This window comes from Ceratotherium simum, chromosome 37 (assembly GCF_057802395.1).
Source record: "Ceratotherium simum simum isolate JZ-2026a chromosome 37, ASM5780239v1, whole genome shotgun sequence".
Classification (NCBI taxonomy): Eukaryota; Metazoa; Chordata; class Mammalia; order Perissodactyla; family Rhinocerotidae; genus Ceratotherium; species Ceratotherium simum.
In genome coordinates, this window is record NC_141936.1 from 24,427,978 (window position 1) to 24,449,594 (window position 21,617).

A 21,617-nucleotide genomic window follows, 5' to 3' on the forward strand; every position below is an offset into this window, starting at 1 on the left:
GGTAAATACCTAAGATTGAAATGCCTGGATGATATGGTTTTTAACTTTTTAAAAAACTATCAAACTATTTTCCACAGCAATCATAACATTTACCTTCCCATCAGGAGTATGTGAGAATTCCATATCTTCCACATTCTCAACTTTGTCAAAAATCAGTTGTCCATATACGTGTGTATCTCTTTCTGGAACATCTATGCTGTTCCATTGATCTAGTTGTCTATCTTTATGCCAATTACACACTGCCTTAATTACTGTAGCATCCTAATAAATCTTGAAAGCGAGTAATGCTGTTCCTCCAAATTTGTTCTTCTTTTTCAAAATTGTTTTGGTGATTCTATGTCTTTTGTATTCCATTTGAGTTTTAGAATCAGTTTGTAAATTTCTTGAATTAAAACCTGCTAGGATTTGGATTGTCATTGAATTTAATGTCTAGATAAGTTTGAGGAGAATTGACATCTTAACAATTTTGGATCTTCTAACTGATAAAGTGTAGCTCTCCATTTAGGTCTTCTTTGTTTATTTATTTATTTGCAATGTTTTTTTCTTTTTTTTTAGCTTGTTTGTATGTTGAATTACATTGCTTGATTTCAAATTGTAAACTAACCTCGCATTTCTGGGATCATGCCTATTTGGTCATGATTTCTGCTCTGATATTTATTATTTCCTTTCTTCTACTTAGTTTGAGTTTAATTTGCATGTCTTTTGAGTTCTTAAAGTGAAAGTTGGAATCATTAATTTGAGACCTTTCTGTCTTTTGGAGTATCAGCATTTAATGCTGTAAATTCCTCTCAAAGTACTGAAATAGTGCCATCGCATAGCTTTTGATACGTTTGCATTTTCATTGTCATTCAGTTCCAATTACTGTATTATTTCCCTTTTGATTTCTCCTTTGATCTGTGGGTTATTTGATTTCCAAATATTGGGGGATCGATTGAATTCTAATAATTTTTTTTAAATTTTTTGTTTATTGAAGTAACATTGGTTTATAACATTGTATAAATTTCAGGTGTACATCATCATACTTCTATTTCTGCATAGATTACATCATGTTCACCACCCAAATACTAACTACAACCCATCACCACACTGTTGTGCTGAATTATCCTTTTCGCCCTTCTCCCTCCTCCCCTTCCCCTCTGGTAACCACCAATCCAATCTCTGTCTCTATGTGTTTGTTTGTTGTTGTTATTATCTACTACTTAATGAGGGAAAGCATACGGTATTTGACCTTCTGCCTCTGACTTATTTCACTTTGCATAATACCCTCAATGTCCATCCATGTTGTCACAAATAGCTGGATTTCATCGTTTCTTACGGCTGAGTAGTATTCCATTGTGTATATATACCACAGCTTCTTTATCCATTCGTCCCTTGATGGGCACTTAGGTTGCTTCCAAGTCTTGGCTATTGTGAATGACGCTGCAATGAATACAAGGGTGCATGTATCTTTACGCATTGGTGTTTTCAAGTTCTTTGGATAAATACCCAACAGTGGAATAGCTGGATCATATGGTAGTTCTATCCTTGATTTTTTGAGGAATCTCCATACTGTTTTCCATAGTGGCTGCACCAGTTTGCACTCCCACCAGCAGTGTGTGAGTGTTCCCTTCTCTCCACATCCTCTCCAACACATGTTGTTTCCTGTCTTGTTAATTATAGCCATTCTGACGGACGTGAGGTGATATCTCATTGTAGTTTTGATTTGCATTTCCTTGATAGTTAATGATGTTGAACATCTTTTCATGTGTCTGTTGGCCATCTGTATATCTTCTTTGGAGAAATGTCTGCTCAGGTCTTTTGCCCATTTTTTAATTGGGTTGTTAGTTTTTTTGTTGTTGAGATGCATGAGTTCTTTATATATTTTGGAGATTAACCCCTTGTCTGGTGTCTGGCTTGCAAATATCTTCTCCCAATTGTTAGGTTGTCTTTTCGTTTTGTTGATGGTTTCCTTTGCTGTGCAGAAGCTTTTTAGTATGACGTAGTCCCATTTGTTTACTTTTTCTATTGTTTCTCTTGCCCGGTCAGACGTGGTACTTGAAAATATGTTGCTAAGACCGATGTCAAAGAGCGTACTGCCTATGTTTTCTTCTCGAAGTTTCATAGTTTCAGGTCTTACATTCAAGTCTTTAATCCATTTGGAGTTAATTTTTGTGTATGGTGTAAGGCAAGGGTCTACTTTCATTTTTTTGCATGTGGCTATCCAGTTTTTCCAACACCATTTGTTGAAGAGACTTTCTTTTCTCCATTGAATGTTCTTGGTTCCTTTGTTGAAGATTAGCTGTCCATAGATGTGTGGGTTTATTTCTGGGCTTTCGATTCCATTCCATTGATCTGTATGTCTGTTTTTGTGCCAGTACCATGCTGTTTTGGTTACTATAGATTTGTAGTATATTTTGAAATCAGGGAGTGTGATACCTCCAGCCTTGTTCTTTTTTCTCAGGATTCCTTTAGCTATTCGGGGTCTTTTGTTGTTCCATATAAATTTTAGGATTCTTTGTTCTATTTCTGTGAAAAATGTTGTTGGAACTTTGATAGGGATTGCATTGAATCTATAGATTGCTTTAGGAAGTATGGACATCTTAACTATGTTAATTCTTCCAATCCAAGAGCACGGAATATCTTTCCATTTCTTTGTGTGTCTTCTTTAATTTCTTTCAGCAATGTTTTATAGTTTTCGGTGTACAGATCTTTCACCTCTTTGGTTAAGTTTATTCCTAGGTTTTTATTCTTTTTCTTTTGCAATTGTAAATGGGATGGTATTCTTAATTTCTCTTTCTGCTACTTCGTTGTTAGTGTATAGAAATGCAACTGATTTTTGTATGTTGATTTTGTATCCTGCAACTTTACCATATTCGTTTATTACTTCTAAAAGTTTTTTGGTGGATTCTTTAGGGTTTTCTATATATAAAATCATGTCATCTGCAAATAGTGGGAGTTTCACTTCTTCCTTTCCAATTTGGATCCCTTTATTTCTTTTTCTTGCCTGATTGCTCTGGCTAGGACTTCCAGTACTATGTTAAATAGGAGTGGTGACAGTGGGCATCCTTGTCTGGTTCCTGTTCTTAGAGGGATAGCTTTCAGTCTTTCACCATTGAGGATGATATTAGCTGTGGGTTTGTCATATATGGCCTTTATTATGTTGAGGTACTTTCCTTCTATCCCCATTTTTTTCATAGTTTTTATCATAAATTGATGCTGTATCTTGTCAAATGCTTTCTCTGCATCTATTTTTTTTAAACAAATGTTATTATTGTTGTGTACAGACAGCTTTCTTTCTTTCTTTTTTTTTAAATATTTTTATTTATTTATTTTTTCCCCCAAAGCCCCAGTAGATAGTTGTATGCCATAGCTGCGCATCCTTCTAGTTGCTGTATGTGGGACGCAGCCTCAGCATGGCCCGAGAAGCGGTGCATTGGTGCACGCCTGGGATCTGAACCCGGGCCGCCAGCAGCAGAGTACGTGCACTTACCCGCTAAGCCATGGGGCTGGCCCTCTCTGCATCTATTGAGATGATCATGTGATTTTTATTCTATATTTTATTAATGTGGTGTATTACGTTGATTGATTTGTGAATGTTGAACCATCCCTGCATACCTGGAATAAATCCCACTTGATCATGGTGTATAATCTTTTTAACGTATTGTTGTATGCAATTTGCTAGTATTTTGTTGAGGATTTTTGCATCGATGTTCATCAGTGATATTGGCCTGTAATTTTCTTTTTTTGCGTTGTCCTTGTCTGGTTTTGGTATCAGGGTAATGTCAGCTTCGCAGAATGAATTAGGGAGCTTCCCACCCTTCTCAATTTTTTGGAAGAATTTGAGAAGGATAGGTATTAAGTCTTCTTTGAATGTTTGGTAGAATTCACCAGGGAAGCCGTCTTGTCCTGGACTTTTATTTTTGGGGAGGTTTTTGATTACTGTTTCAATGTCCTTACTGGTGATTGGTCTATTCAAATTCTCTATTTCTTCTTGCTCCAGTTTTGGAAGGTTGTATGATTCTAAGAATTTATCCATTTCTTCCAGATTGTCGAATTGGTTGGCATATAGCTTTCCATAGTATTCTCTTATAATCTTTTGTATTTCTGAGGTGTCTGTTGTAATTTCTCCTCTTTCATTTTTGATTTTACTTATTTGTGCCTTCTCTGTTTTTTCCTTGGTGAGTCTGGCTAAAGGTTTGTCAATTTTGTTTATCTTTTCAAAGAACAGGCTCTTGGTTTTATTAATTTTTTTCTATTGTTTTTGTAGTCCCTATTTCATTTATTTCTGCTCGGGTTTTTATTATTTCCCTTCTTCTACTGATTTTGGGCTTTGTTTGTTCTTCTTTTTCCAGTTCCTTTAGGTGCCTTGTTAGATTGTTTATTTGAGATTTTTCTTGTTTGTTGAGATAGCCCTGTATTGCTATAAAGTTCCCTCTTAGAACCGCTTTTGCTGTATCCCATAAATTCTGGCATGTTGTATTTTCATTCTCATTTGTCTCCAGGTATTTTTTGATTTCTCCTTTGATTTCTTCGTTGACCCATTTGTTGTTCAGTAGCATTTTGTTTAATCTCCACGTATTTGTGGGATTTCTGATTTTCTTCCTAAAGTTGATTTCCAGTTTCGTACCGTTGTGGTCAGAAAAGATGCTTGGTATTATTTCCATATTCTTAAATTTATGGAGACTTGTTTTGTGGCCTAATATGTGATCAATCCTGGAGAATGTTCCATATGCATTTGAAAAGAACGTGTATTCTTTGGTTTTTGGATGGAATGCTCTGTATATATCTACTAGGTCCATCTGTTCTAGTGTGTCATTTAAGGCCAATGTTTCCTTATTGATCTTCTGTTTGGATGATCTATCCGTTGGTGTAAGTGGAGTGTTAAAGTCCCCTACTATTATTGTGTTACTGTCTATTTCTCTTTTTATGTCTGTTAATAATTGCTTTATATATTTAGGTGCACCTACATTGGGTGCGTAGATATTTACAAGTATATTCTCTTGTTGGATTGTTCCCTTGATCATTATGTAATGCCCTTCTTTGTCTCTTTTTACAGTTTTTGTTTTAAAGTCTATTTTGTTTGATATGAGTTTTGCTACCCCAGCTTTCTTTTCATTGCCATTTGCGTGGAGTATCTTTTTCCATCCCTTCACTTTCGGTTTGTGAGTGTCTTTAGGTCTGAAGTGTGTCTCGTGTATGCAGCATATATATGGGTCTCGTTGTTTTATCCAATCAGCCACCCTATGCCTTTTAATTGGAGCATTTAGTTCACTGACATTTAAAATAGCTATTGATAAGTATGTACTTACTGCCATTTTTTAACTTTTTTTTTCTCAGTGTTTTAGTAGTCCTTCTCTGTTCCTTTCTCCTTCTATACAGAATTGATGGTCTCTTTAGTTTGACCTCTGTCTGAAAGCTCTGCTCTTTAACTCCCCTCCTCCCTCCTTTTATGTTTTTGATATCATATCTAACCTATTTTTTGTGCTTTTGTATCCATTACCCTCTTATCATGGAAATAGATAATTTTTTCTATTTGTGGTCTTCTCTTTTCCCCTTAAACCAATCCCTTTAACATTTCTTGTCGCACTGGTTTCATGTTGACAAACTCCTTTAATTTTTGCGTATTTGGGAAATTTTTTTATCTCTCCTTCCATTTTGAATGATAACCTTGCAGGGTAGAGTATTCTTGGCTGTAAGTTTTTTCCTTTTAGCACTTTCAATATATCGTGCCATTCTCTTCTAGCCTATAAGGTTTCCGCTGAGAAGTCAGCTGATAACCTCATGGGGCTTCCTTTGTATGTAACTTGTCTTTCTCTTGCGGCTTTTAGGATTCTCTCTTTATCTTTAATTCTGGACATTTTGATTATGATGTGTCTTGGTGTGGGCCTCTTTGGGTTTATCTTGTTTGGTGATCTCTGTGCTTCCTGTAACTGGATGTCTGTTTCCTTCCTTAGGTTAGGGAAGTTTTCATCTATTTTTTCTTGAAATATATTCTATGCCCCTTTGTCTCGCTCTTCTCCTTCTGGGACACCTATAACACAGATGTTAGTGTGCTTGATGTTGTCCCAGAGGTCCCTTAGACTGTCCTCACTCTTTTTAATTCTTTTCTCTTTTACCTGCTCAGCTTGGGTAATTTCTTCTAGTCTTTCATCCAGCTCGCAGATCCGTTATTCTGTATCCTCTACTCTGCTTTTGAGTCCCTCTAGCGAATTTTTCATTTCCAGTATTGTCTTCTTCGTTTCTAATTGGTTCTTTTTTATATCTTCAATTTCTTTGTTGACATTCTCATTGAGTTCATCTATTCTTCTTCCCACATCAGTAAGCATCCTTAACACTCTTAGTTTGAACTCTCTGTTGGATAGGTTGCTCGTTTCTGTTTCACTTAGTTCCTTTTCTGGAGTTTTGTCCTGTTCCCGTACTTGGAATGTATTCTTTTGCCTCCTCATTTTGCCTCTTTCCCTGTGCTTGTGTCTATGTATTAGGTAGGTCAGCTACGTCTCCTGCTCTTGGATAGGTGACCTTATGTAAGTGATGCCTTAGGAAGCTTCCAGTGTGCTTCCCTCAGTTCTCAATGTTCCAGGGGTGACCCCTATGTGGGCTACGTGTGTCCTTCTGTTGTGGCCTGTTTGCTCTCCCTGTAGGCGCCCAGGGAGGCTGAGTTATGCTCCTGGCCAGCTGTTGTAATGCTCAGCTGCTTGTAGTTGCTGTGCACCCTTCAGTCTCTTTATCAGGTGTGGGGAGCCCCAGCACAGTTGGCTGCAAGTTCTAATACCACATTTGTGTTGCAGTATTTCTTTTAAGTGAGTAGGCCCCCAGCGTGGCAGGTTGTTAGGCTCAGGGCCTTACAATTGCTGTAAGCCTCCAGCTTTTAGATCTCTTGTCAGCTCTCTGAGGATTGCAGCTGGTTGGGGCTGGCCTCAGGCACAGGAGCACCCAATTGTTTCAAGCTTTGGAAGGTTGGGCAAACCCCATATGTGGGTCTTCGAGAAGCACAAGTCTTCTGCAGATGACAAGCCCTGCCACCCACAGGTTCACACTCACAGTCAACACAGTCCTGCCCAGTGTGTGTGCCCTGACTTCCTAAAGTGGACCCAGTCTCTCCATGGCGGGAGCCCCACCACTGCCCCACACTCTCCACCCACTCCTTGTGCACACCCTGCCCCACTGAAGTTGGCTCAGTTACCAGGCTGCAGAGAATCCAGTGACCAATCTATGCAGGCCCACAAGTTGCCTGAGGGCTCATGGGGTGGGGCCAGTCTCTAGGGTGGGTTGCCTGCCCTGGCTGAGCTGGATTAAATCGGTGCTCTAGTGGGTGGGGCAGACCCTGAGCTAACAGGCCTCAGGGAGAACCCCAATGGCGTCTGTGTCAGCATGCCCACACCAGGCCACAACAATGGGCGCCATCAATGTCCCAGTCCCTGGAGAGGTCTCACCTCTCACTGTAATGCACTCAGAGCCTATCAGGTGAGTCTCTTTTCACCAAAGCACTGTGCACCTTTCTTTCTGGTCATTTTTGGTTGCTTTCTGAAACGAGTGAGTTTGCACATGGGACCTTTAAGAGCTCGTTTTAATTTCTTTGTGAACCAGCTTTTCTGGGGTTTAGTAATAGGCAAAGTCAGATATTATGCCACACATCTCAATTGTGCTGGGTCCACAAACTGCCTACAGTGGGGGCGCTCCCTGGCTCAGGGCCCAGCTCCTCCAGGGAGGGCTGTGTACCTGTGGGCTGCTCCCGGGCGGTCGTGAGGCTGGCAGCTTGTGAAGGCGGTGTTTTTCCTCTCCAGAAGGGAGTTCCGCCTCTTCCACCTCAATTAGGATTGTCCTTTGTTGCAAGAGTTCCTCTTATCCAGCTTTCAGTTCTGTCTCAGGGGTAATTTTTCCATGAGTAGTTGTAAATTGGCTGTGTTTATGGGAGGAGGTGAGTTCAGAGTCTGCTTACGCTGCCATCTTGACTTCTCTGGTCTGAATTCTAATTTAATTGTATTTTGGTCAACAAACTTCTTTGTGTGACTTGAATTATTTTAAATTCACTGAGACTTATTTTTATTGTTCAGAATGTGACGTGTCTCTGTAAATATTTCATACACACTTCAGCTGTATACTTATTGTGCTGTTTTGAGGTGGAGTGTTCTATAAATGTCAATTAGGTCAAGTTGGCTGATAGTGTTCATCTTCTATGTCCTTATTGTGTTTCTGCCTATCAGTTCTGGTTCTATTAATTATTTAGAAAGGCGTATTTACATTTCCAAATATAATGCTGGATTTTTATCTATTAGTTTGTGCTTCATGTATTTTGAAACTATGTTATTAGGCACATAAACATTTAGGATTGTAAAGTCCTTTTAATGAGTTGTTTATTTATTGTTAGCAAATTTTATTTGTTAATATGATTATTATGAAATGACCCAATGCTGTACTTTGCTTTGAAAGCTACTTTGTCTGATATTAATATAGCCAGCATTCTTTTGATTAGTTTTAGCATAGCATATTATTTTCCATCTATTTACTTTTAACTATTTGTATCTTTAAAGTGTGTTTATTATAAATAGAATATAGTTAGGTCTTGTTTTTTTTTTTTAAATTCAATCTTATAATCACTGTTTTTTTTTTTGTTTTTTTGTGAGGAAGAGCAGCCCTGAGCTAACACCTGCTGCCAATCTTCCTCTTTTTGCTGAGGAAGATTGGCCCTGGGCTAACATCTGTGCCCATCTTCCTCTACTTTATGTGGGATGCCTGCCACAGCATGGCTTGATGAGTGGTGTGTGGGTCTGCACCTGGGATCCGAACCTGTAAACCCCAGGCCACCAGAAGCGAAGCATACGAATTTAACCACTACACCACCAGACTGGCCCCATAATCACTGATTTTTAATTGCTATATTTAGACCAATTATGTTTAATGTGATTATTGATATGGTCAGGTTTAAATCTACAATCTTGTTATTTATTTTCTATTTTACGGTCTCTTCTTCATTACCCTTTTCATCTTTCCTCCCTTTTTAAAATTAATTTAATATTTTTTATGTTTCCACTTTATTTCCTTTGTGGGTTTATTCTAAAACTCTTTCTTTTGTTATTTTTGTGAAAGCTTTGGGATTTTATGCTTACTTCACTTATAGTATAAGAACCTTACATAGTGACACTTCTATTTCTCTTCTTTTGGCCTTTATGTTATTATTGTCACACATTTTATATGTATAGATATTGTAAATCTGGCATTGTCTTACTTTGTCCATTATCTCCTAAAGGATTTAAGTACGATGGAAAAGAATCTTACATATTTACCTGTAAGATCACCATTACTGGTACCATTTATTTCTCTGTATGTATTTATATTCCAACTTCTGTCATTTCCTTTTGATTGCATATCTGAAAAAGTCATTATTTTGCCTTCAATTTTGAGAGGTTTTTTTTTGCTAGGCATAGAATTCTAAGGTGACAGATTTTGTTTTTCTTTTAATACTTTAAAGATGTTGCTCCAATGTCTTCTCATACTGTTTCTGACAATAAGTTTGCTATAATCTTTAATTCTGCTCCTCTTTACATAATGTGTCTCTTTTTTTTGGCTTCTTTTAAGAATTTCTTTTTATCAGTGAACAATTCGATTATGATATGTGCTGGGATAGTTTTCTTTATATTTCTTATGTTGGGGGTACAGTGAGCATCTTGGATTTGTGGGCTTACATTTTCCTCAGATTTTGAAAACTTTTGGACATATTTCTTCAGATATTTTTTCTGTTCCCACTGCATTTATTTTAGGGACTCCAAATACATCTATATTATGCTGCTTGGAAGTTCTCCCAGCTCTGACTGGTGCTCTGGTCAACAGATCCTCTTTTCTGTTTGTGTGTCATTTTGGATAGTTCCTCTTGCTATGTTTTCAAGTTCAATATAGTTTTCTTTTACCATATATAAATCCCATATGTTAATCCCATCTAGTTTATTTTCCATCTCAGACATTAAAGTTTTCATATCGAGAATTTTGATTTGGGTCTCTCTTATAGCTTTTATATATCTACTTACCATTTTGAACATATGGAATACAGTCACAATAAATGTTTTTAAATCCTTCTCTGCTACTTTTAGCATCTGTGTCAGTTCTGTGTTGGTTTCAATTGATTTTTTTCCTTCCTAATTATGAGTGTGTTTTCATGCTTCTTTGCATGTCTGTTATCTTTGATCACAATGACAGACATTGTGAATATTACCTTCTTAAGTGCTAGATATTAAAAAAAATCTTATAAATATTCTTGAGCTTTCTGGGATGCAATTCAGTTACTTGGAAATAGTTTAATCCTTTTGGGTCTTGATTTTAATATTTATTATCCTGAATCACAGGACTGAAATAAATCCTTCCAAATACTCTACTTAATACCCCATGAATTTTGAAATCTGGTCTGGCTGGTGGAAATAGGTATTATTTCTAACTGTGTGTGGGCATTGTGAACACTTTCCTTTAATCCTCACAGATAATTCTTTTTTTTGCCTCCTGTAGTTTCCTTATGTGCATGTCCTGATCAGTACCCTGATGAATGCTTACTCTACGCAAATCTCTGGAGAACCTTGTATATCTAACTTGTCTCCAGAGCTCTATTCTGTGAATTCTGGAAGCCTTGATATCCCTAAACTCTCATTTCCATCCTCTCACTTTATGGAGTTCAGCAAGTTCCATCTGGGCCACCCTTCCTTAACTTGTGGCATAGAAACTCTCAAGGCAGTAAGCTGATGCAAATGTAGGGCTCACTTTATTTGTTTATAGTCTCTCTAGGATCGCTGTACTTCATTTCCTGATGTCCAGTATCTTGAAAATACTTGTGTCATATATTTTGACTGATTTTTTGTTGTTGCTGTTATTGTTTCAGGCAGGAGTGTAAATTCAATCACTGTTCCTCTATCTTAGATGGAAACAGAAGTCAAGCACTATTTTCAAAACAAGAAATATGCAAAGCTCCATAAAACATGGTATAGGAAAATCAGTGTTTGAATGAATTGTTTATGGTAATGTCTATAATCACAGTTCCACATTTAGGTTGAAATGTAGTAGTTTCTCACTATTTGAAAAATCTTATTTTCTGAAGTTTGAAATGCAGCTATTTCAAACCTTTGGGTTGAAATAGAAACATTTAAAGGAAAGAAAAGAAATTATTTTATTTGAAAAGTGGGATTCATGTCTATGTACTTTAGAAAACCCTGAAATCAAATATGAGCCTAAAAGGGAATAATTGAGAGTGATGTCAGCATCATGCAGAGTGAGTTGTTCCCTTTGTCTCTCCCCTCTAAGTTACAACCAATTGGACATCCATTGACCAACAGAGGATTCCCTACAGAATCCTGCACAACAGAATGCATAAGAGATCCAGGCATCTATATGGTTGAAGGCAGATGGACTGGACCCCCAGGAGGCAATGGAACTAGGAGAGCAGGCTGCTGCCCCTCCTCCAGCAGCAGCTCATGGATTAGAAGAATAAACATAGTTAAAATGTCCATACTACTTAAAACAATCTACAGGTTCAATGCAATCCAAATCAGAATCCCAAGACATTCTTCACAGAAATAGAACAAAGAATTCTAAAATTTATATAGAACTGAAGACCCTGAATAGTCAAAACAACCTGAGAAAAAAGAACAAATCTGGAGGTATTGCACTCCCTGACTTCAAAATATACTACAAAGCTGTAGCAATCAAAACAATATGTTACTGAAAGAAAAACAGATACACAGATCAATGGAACAGAATTGAAAGCCCAGAAATCAAACCACACCTCTATGGACAGCTAATCTTCCACAAACGAGCCAAGAACATACAAGGGAGAAAGGAAAGTCTCTTCAATAAATGGTGTTGGGAAAACTGGACATGCAAAAGAAAGAAAGTAGACCACTATCTTACACTATAACTAAAAATTAACTCAAAATGGATTAAAGACTTGAAGGTAAGACCTGAAACCATAAAATTACTAGAAGAAAATATAGGCAGCATATTCTATGACATAGGTCTTAGCAGTATCTTTTCAAATACCATGTCTACTCAGGCAAGGGAAACAAAAGAAAAAATAAACAAATGGGAATACATCAGACTAAAAAGTTATGGCATGGAAACCATTAACATGGCAAAGGAAACCATTAACAAAATGAAAAGACGACCAATCAACTGTGAGAAAATATTTGCAAATCAGATATCTGACAAGGGGTTAATTTCCAAAATATATTAAGAATTCATATAACTCAACAACAAAAAAAATGAACAGCCTGATCAAAAAATGGGCAGAGGATATGAACAGACATTTTTCTAAAAAAGATATAGAGATGGCCAGCAAACACATGGAAAGATACTCCACATCATTAATTATCAGGGAAATGCAAATCAAAACCACATTGACATATCACCTCAAGCCCATCAAAATGGCTACAGTTAACAAGACAAGAAATAACAAGTGCTGGAGAGTAGGGGGAAAAAAGGGAACCCTCATACACTGTTGGTGGGAATGAAAACTGGTGCAGCCACTATGGAAAACCATATGGAGATTTCTCAAAAAATTAAAAATATAAATATCATATGATCCAGCAATTCCACTACTGGGTATTTATCCAAAGAAGATGAAACCAGCAATTCAAAAATATATATGCACCCCTACGTTCAATGCAACATTATTCCCAATAGCCAAAATGTGGAAACAACCCAGGTGCCCCATCAACAGTTGAAAGCATAGAGAAGATGTGGTATATATACACAATGGAATACTACTCAGCCATAAAAAAAGACAAAATTGTGTCATTTGTGACAACATGGATGGCTCTTGAGGGTATTACACTGAATGAAATAAGTCAGACAGAGAAAGACAAATACCATGTGATTTCACTCATATGTGGAAGATAAAGAAACAAACACATAGATAAGGAGAAGAGATTAGTGGTTGCCAGAGGAAAAGGAGTAGGGGGTGGGTGAAAGGGGTTAAGGGGCACATATGTACTGTGATGGATGACAACTGGACTGTTGATGGTGAACATGATGCAGTCTATATAGAAACTGAAATATAGTGAGGTACACCTGAAATTTACACAATGTTGTAAGCCATTATGACCTCAATAAGATAATTGTTTACACCAATGGGTAAAGATACATGCACCCCTGTGTTCATTGCAGCGTTATTCACAATAGCCAAGACTTGGAAGCAACCTAAGTGCCCATCAAGGGACGAATGGATAAAGAAGATGTGGTATATATACAGAATGGAATACTGCTCAGCCATAAGAAATGATGAAATCCAGCCATTTGTGACAACATGGATGGACATTGAGGGTATGATGCAAAGTGAAATAAGTCAGAGGCAGAAGGTCAAATACCATATGATTTCCTTCATTAAGTAGTAGATAATAACAACAATAAACAAACACATAGAGACAGAGATTGGATTGGTGGTTACCAGAGGGGAAGGGGGGAGGGAGGAGGGCGAAAGGCATAATTTGGCACATGTGTGTGGTGATGGGTTGTAATTAGTATTTGGGTGGTGAACATGATGTAATCCATGCAGAAATATAAGTATAATGATGTACACCTGAAATTTATACAATGTTATAAACCAATGTTACTGCAATAAACAAAAAATTAAAAAAAAAGATAATTGTTTTAAGAAAGGGGAATACTTAAAAATTGAAAATTCTCATCTTTGCTGCTTCATATTTCCTTATTTTATTTACCAGAAAATAAGATTTTCCTAAAGATAGTGCTGCTTAAGTAAATATCAAGTTCTATAAGGCATTTAGATAATCTTATATTTTAATTATATATAGAAAGACTATGTCATTACCATAGCTGAAATATACTATTGTACTGATACAGTCCCTGTACCTTAGACAAAAGAAGGCTAACACTGTTCCATACCCTGCACCATGTTTTAAAAAAAGGCCAAATTGATAAATATTAATTTTAGTTTAAAATATACACAGACATAAATGGTACACTATGATATAAAATTTTCAAAGAAATATTCAGCATGTCTATGAAATATTGTCAACATTACAGCACTGTGTATTAAGATCACAAATTTCCTTATTTTATACAAAATTATTCTCACTGATGTCTTTGAAGTGGGATAGATACTATGAGAATCACGTATGTAGTGAAAACTCTTCAAAGTTCAACCTTTGGGCTTGTTAAACTCAGTGAAATTCATATAAAACAAAATCCTGCTGTTATTTCTTTTTTAATTTTTTTAGCCTCCTAGGATTTATTTTACTAAGGTTTCAATATATTGTTGGAAATCATCATTTTCTTTTATCTCATTAAAGGTAACAACTTTCTAATAAACTTCCAAATTTATGAAGTTTTGCCCAAGCTAATTATTAAAATTGATATAGATATGGAATTTAAAATACTTAATATTACAAGGCACTTATCTACATTCAAAAAATTTAAAAACAGATTTAGTTATTTCTTCTTTGAATAAAAACAAAGTGCACAGATCTCTGTTTTTCATCCCTATCATTAGCTTTGGAAAATCTCCTAAATTCACATGTCCCAGAGTCTCAATTGTTGAAATAATGATACAGTTTGGCTGGCTCACAATGTGGAATACTAACTAGTAATTAATTTTAGACAAACAAAAGTGCAAAAGAGCATAAGAATTATATCTCACTCTTCAAATTAATTTATTGCTTACATTAAGCTATTAAATGTAACATTTTTGCAGTAAATATTTGCTTATTTATTCTGCAAGTATTTGCTAGGTTCTTACTGTCCATCGGGCACTGTTTTTTGCACAGTCAGTATATCAGAGACAAAAGGTATAAAAAGGTTCTTGTCCTCATGAAATTTACACTTTGTTGGAGAGGACAGCCAATGAGTATGATCATCATTGTGATAAGTCTTACGAAAAAAATAAAAAGGTTATGTGACAGCAAACAACTCTGGCGGGGAACTACTTTAGATAATGTGGTCAGGAAACATCTCCCTAGGGAGGGGTATGTAACCCAAGACCTGTAGGACTATGGAGTCAATCATGGGACTAATCAAAGGATAAGCATTCCAAGCTGATGGGAAGTGTATAAAAAGTCCTAAGATGTCACAGAGTCGAGATAGTCTAGGAACAGAAAGATAGCTAATATTGTTGATGCACAATAGGCTGAAAGAGGTAGGTTGATTGGAGATAAAGATGGACACGTAGTCAGGAGCCATATCACAGATGCTCACGTGTGCCATTTTGAAGGGTTTGGTTCTATAATAAGTGTAATACATTGTACGCATAGACTGACAGAATGCTCAGATTGGCATCATATCCCAAGATACTTCTTCCATTTTGTCAACCAACAGGTTTCATCATTTCGCACATCTTCTTATGAAAGTCAAAAATTCCCATGGAGGACTTCATTTTTACTTTTTAAATATGTTTGGATTATGGTCCAAAAGGAAGCTCTGAACTGTAAAATACTTGAACAAATACTATGCAAATGGAATTAACAGAGCTGTTGTTAAGATGCTGCCAACGTTCAATAACACTATCCTTTCAAGTCTAATCTGCCAACTGAGTATTTTATATAAATAAGTAGACTCCATTGGAAAATTAGTCAATTCAACACATTTTTGAGTGCATGATAGTGTATCTGCTGCTCTAAGGGACAGTAAAATGAATATGACAAAGTTTTCATCTTAAAGGAATTTAGAGTCCAATGTGAGGAAACAAACTATGAGACTAAATACGTTGATAATAATAAATCTGAAAGTCAAAAGACATTTTCTTTTCTCTTTTCCAAGTTCTATCTTTGGCACTAATTTATTATAGGATCTTGATCAGGAAATGACATTTGCCCTTAAGAAAACATTTCAGGATAAGCTTCTTTACCAAATGTTAATTTTAAAGTAAATAGAGGATAAGAGATCCCCTCATGATTCAGAGGTCAATATTTAGACTGCCGGTGTCAGCTTAAGTGCATGAGGTTGTTTCTTCTCACAGACTTCCTCTTTGTTGCAATTATTTTCTCCTGAATGAAAATCACCTTTTGAAGTAATTGGGAAAAAACTTCCTCTATAGCCACATGACATGTTTTATCACCCCTCCCGCCAATAGATAGACTGGAGTACAGATCCTCCTCGACTTATGATGGGGTTATGTCCTGATAAACCCATCATAAGTTGAAAATATTATAAGTCGAAAATGCATTTAATATACCTAAACTACTGAACATCATAGCTTAGTTGAGTCTACCTTAAATGTGCTCAGAACACCTACATTAGCCTACAGTTGGGTAAAATCATCTAACACAAAGCCTATTTTATAATAAAGTGTTAATGTTTCATGTAATTTATTGAATATTATACTGAAAGTGAAAAACAGAATGGTTGTGTGGGTACAGAATGGTTGTAAGAGTATTGGTTGTTTACCTTTGTGATTGCGTGGCTGAACGGGAGCTGCAGCTCACTGCAACTTCCCAGCATCATAGGAGAGTATCATACCAAATATCGCTAGCCCTGGAAATGATCAAAATCCAAAATTTGAAGTACAGTCTCTACTGAATGCATATCCCTTTGGCACCATCGTAAATCAAAAAACCATAAGTTGAACCATCATAAGTCAGGGACCATCTGTAATAACATGCATGCAATGTAATTCCTATGGTGTTACAATTTGTAGTTTGATGTAGAGTGGATTGAAATAGTTTTGCAAAGTCAAATGTATACTAAATTTACTATATTAAATAAAAATGCATGCTTCAGAAAATATAGACATTTAACTAAATAGTAATGCAATTTGTTTAAGCAACACAAACACACATTAGTGCACACACACACAATTCTATGTTCACTAACTCCAGCTGGTATAACCAAGCAAAGAAAAGGCACAGATCAAAAGGAAATAATCTAAAACAGAAATCTATTACTGTATTTGGGGCTGTGGGCTTAGGCTGGGTGATTTATTTTCTTCTCTAAAAATCTTGTTCATGTTATAATGTTTTATAACAAAAATTTTTCAAATGTCATTTCTCTTCAGGAAGATCATATTAGGTACTTCTTTTTATTGTGATATGCTAGCTTACTTAGGATTTTCATGTTTAAACTGAAACAAATATATTTCACTTTCTATATATTGCACAGATACCCTAAGAACATAAATGTCCACCATTACAAATCAAATTTAAAGTGGGTTTTAAAAAATTTCTGAATTGTTCTCAGAAGATATAGTATTGAAAAGGCAAATGTCCAATGGCTGTATTTATGACAGCACTCTCTTTCCATAAGTGAAACATCTGTTGAAGGGTTATTAAATGCAATTTTTAAGAATTTCTTCTATCATTTTAATGAGAAGACACCAAATTTTAGACACTAAGCTAATCCGAGTAGTTAATTTGTTGAATCACAAATTTTAATCAAAAAAATCAGTAACATTTTCATGTAGTACTCTCTTGCTGTTTAAAAAAATATTACTGCCAAAAAAAAGGAATAAAAAGTCCTATACTATTCTTGCATGCATGGCAGATAATGCAAAAACCTAAAAGCTAATGGTATATCTAATGAAACATAAGTACACAAAGAAGAATGCACACACACACTCTTCAGACCCTTGCTGTCTTTTCTTATATTCATTAAGCCATAATTTCTCCATTGTTTACTTTTAGAATAAATATAAATGCCACTCACTTATTTGCAGTCACACTGATTCTTCTTTCCAGCCTTAGGAAGATAAAACAGTAAGTCTTGGAATGATCTGATTGTTCCTACATCATTTTCTACCAGGAATGCCTTTCCAGTGCTTGAAACAGTGCTTGGAACCATTTTGGTCATATAATGGTTAGTCCAAGAAGTATTGTTTTTTTTGTTTTTGAGGAAGATCGGCCCTGAGCTAACATCTGCCAATCCTCCTCTTTTTGCTAAGGAAGACTGGCCCTGGGGTAACATCCATGCCCATCTTCCTCCACTTTATATGGGACGCCGCCACAGCATGGCTTGACAAGTGGTGCATCGGTGCACGCCCGGGATCCGAACTGGCAAACCCCAGGCCGCCGCAGCAGAGTGCATGCACTTAACCGCTTGCGCCACCGAGCTGGCCCCAATCCAACAAGTATCGTTGAATCTAATGTGCTTTATCATACTATAGAAGGATAAATATTTCTCCCTCACTTTCTTCGTAAACATGTGCACAATGACCTATAATCAGACTCAGTAGGAAAGACCAAAATAATTTCAATTTTTCTTTTTTATGGGTTGTGCGCCATAAAAAAATGACCAGAAAGATTCAAGGGATAGATGACTAGTTGGTTCCAATAGGTATCTAGATTAAATGATAAGTTATTATATCCTTTTCCTACATAAGGAAATAATCATGTGACCCAATCTTTTTATAGCCTCTACTGAATCTTTGAACAAACCAAAAGCCATAGAGGTTTCATAATTGTTTCTTTGGCTGCTTATGGGCCATTCTGTAGAGATTTCTTGAATTTTGAAAGTATCTACAGTCAGATTTGCCTGCCATAGACCAGAGATGAGTGCCTGGTTTAAACTGTAGTCATTATCATCAAAGTATCATTTAATCTAACCTAGATTACAAATACAGTCTTTTCCATTATTTGCTTAATAGAAACTCAACTAAAATTAGTCAGAGATAATTTGCATTTTGCGTAAAGGAGAAGCAATTTGTCTGAGTCTTCTATTGACTGCTCAAAATGATTAAATATATCTTCTCAAAAAGAAAGTCTATTGGCAATTGACCAGGGACTCTAAACACTTCCATGCAAATCATTTAATTTCCCTAAGAGTCACATTCTTCTTGTGGCACCATATTTTAGATTCAGCTGGGCTTGATATATGTTACTGGCAGAGCAAATAAAATAGCTATACTTTTGTTCTAATCTTGACGCCTTTTCTGTAGGCTCCTTTTTCATTTCTAAAAGTTTTCTGTCCTTGTTAACTATAAAGGGACTCACAGTCAAGGTCTTTAACATATTTCATGATGTGCTTGAGAGTTTTCTTAAGTGTATTTCTTGTTCATTTATTTATTCACCAAATATCTCTTTAATACATACCAAGCCTTGTGTTAGGCACTAGGGATAGGGCACTAGACGAGATGGACTGAGTCTTGGCATCCATGGAACATGAACTCAAAATGGATCATAGACCTAAATGTAAAATGAAAAAGTATAAAACTTCTAGAATATAACATAGGAGAAAATCTAGGTGACCTTCGGTTTGGTGAGGACTTATTAGATACAACACCCAAAGCACTATCCATGAAAGAAAAAAACTGATAGGATGGACTTCATTAAAATAAAGAACTTCTGCTCTACGAATATCATTTTAAGAGAATAAAAAGATAAAACCACAGACTGAGAAAATATTTGCAAAGGACTTGTATCCAAAATATACCAAGAACTCTGAAAACTCAACAATAAGAACACAAAGAACCCAGTTAAAAAATGGGCAAAAGATCTGCACAGGTACTCCACCAAAGAAGATATACAGAGGGCAAATAAGCATGTAAAGAGATGTTCTCCATCATATGTCATCAGGGAGCTGCAAAGTAAAACAATAATGAGGTACAATTACACACCTATGAGAATTGTTAAAATCCATAACCCTGACAACAGGTAATGCTGGTGAGGATGTGGAGCAACAGGAACGCTCATTTTTTGCTGGTGGGAATGCAAAATGGTATAGACACTTTAGAAGACATGTTGACAGTTGCTTAGAAAACTAAACATACTCTTACCAAATGATCCAGCAATCACACTCTTTCTTGTTATCCACCCAAGGGAGTTAAAAACTTATGTCTACCCAAAATTCTGCACATAGACGTTTATAGAAGATTTATTCATAATTGCCAAAACATAGAAGCAACCAACATGTCGTTCAATGGGTGAATGGATAAACAAATGGTGGTACACCCAGACAATGAAATTTTATTCAGCAATAAAAAGAAATGAGCTATCAAATCATGAAAAGATATGGAGGAACCCTAAATGCATATTACTAAGTGAAAGAAGCTAGTCTGCAAAGCCCACATACTGTATGATTCCAACTCTATGACATTTTAGAAAAGTCAAAACTGTGGAGGTGGTAAAAAGATTGATGGTTGCCAAGGGTTTAGTAGGAGGGAAGGAGGGATGAATAGGTGAAACACGGGAATTTTAGAGCAGTGAAACTACTCTGTGTGATGCACAACGATAGATACATGACATTATGTATGTATCTATCAAAAAAGCATAGAACTTTACAACACAAAGAGTGAACCTTTATGCAAACCATAGACTTTAGGTAATAATAACGTAGCAATATCTGGTCATTAATTATAACAAATGTACTACACTAATGCAGATGCTAATAACAGGGGAAAACGTGTAAGGGAGTGCAGAGGTGCAAAGGAAGAGTGTGGGAGAGAGAGTATATGAAAATTATCTGTACTTTCTGCCCAATTATTTTGTAAATCTAAAACTGCTCTAAAAATAAAGTCTATTAATTAAAAGAAAAAATCATTAGAAGATCTATGGGCAGGGGCAGGGCATCCTAGGCAAAAGGATTAGCAAACACAGCAGAAATACACTTGGCACGTGCAAACCAGTGTGGCTGGAATGCAGAGGAGAGAGGACTGGATGGATGAGGTCTGTGAGGTGGATGCCGTCAGGAAAGCTCTCAGAGGCCATGGAGACGTCTTTAATTCATTCAAGATGCAATGGGATGGGTGGTGAACATGACGTAATCTATGCAGAAATAGAAGTATAATGAAATTTATACAATGTTATAAACCCATGTTACTGCAATAAACAAAAAATTTAAAAAAAAAAGATGCAATGGGAAATCATTCTGGGGTTTTATATGGGATATTTGATCTGAATTCCCCAAAATCCATTTGGCTCTTAGGAACAGCATGGATTTCAGGATATGTGTGGAAGCACAGGCAGGGAGGGGGTTTAAGCAGAAAGAACAGTTAGGAGGTGGTTTCAATAGTCCAGGCAGCCATGCACATTTCGGTAGTTTAAATGTTTTGCAACTCAGTTTCTTGTTTCTAATTCTAATAGATGTCACTTTGTGCTTAATTTTTAAATATGGACTCAATAATGCTTATAAATTGTTCATAGACCTACTTTAATTATACCCAGGATGTCAGCGAACTAAATATTCTCCAAGTGCAGGCAAGTAAAAATCAAATATGTTGAAATACAATTCTTTATAAAATGACTAGTTTCGGAAGATGTAGGTACAAATGTCTGCGTTATTGTTCTCTGTTTTAATTGAACACTGCTTATTTTCACGTGCGTTTCTATTTGCATTAAACAAGTTAAAAATCATTTAGAGAAGTCATCCTGAGGGAATTTAGCTCAAAATTCCCAAATTAACTCTGTTTCCAGGCATGTGCTGAGGAGTTGTCCATATGCTGCTGTTAAGCCTGAAAGATCTCAGATTACCCTTAGTTTGTAGCTGTGCTGCTATATTGCAATTCTGATCTATTCCATAGCTGCTAATGACTCAACACCTGAGACCTTGAAGTATAAGGGCCAAGGTTATTCTGCAATGTGATGCAATAAAATAAAGTAGGATCTCCTACATATGCAAAAGTACCCTGAAATTGCAAGGCTGATATAAAAACATATGCTTCTATCAAGTGCTCAGAACACAAATGATTTCATTGCTACATGTCCACACACATATAATGATAT

The 21,617-nt window shown here is 36.2% G+C and overlaps 1 protein-coding gene across 7 annotated transcripts in view; it reads right to left on the bottom strand.

Moving 5' to 3' along the window:
• The window catches only part of LOC106800079 (sperm-associated antigen 16 protein-like), a 780,587-nt gene that overhangs the window by 115,987 nt on the left and 642,983 nt on the right, over positions 1 to 21,617 (bottom strand). Inside the window, exon 7 of one of the 7 annotated variants that reach the window (XM_087424876.1) lies at positions 18,584 to 19,082. The exons of 5 other annotated variants lie outside the window; for them this stretch is intronic. In XM_087424876.1, the coding sequence (XP_087281002.1) occupies positions 19,075 to 19,082 (8 nt within the window). In that variant the 3' untranslated portion in view covers positions 18,584 to 19,074. Of the gene's footprint in view, positions 1 to 18,583; positions 19,083 to 19,842; positions 20,661 to 21,617 lie in introns of those variants that run through there. One more of the 7 variants, XM_087424875.1, reaches the window with a different exon arrangement.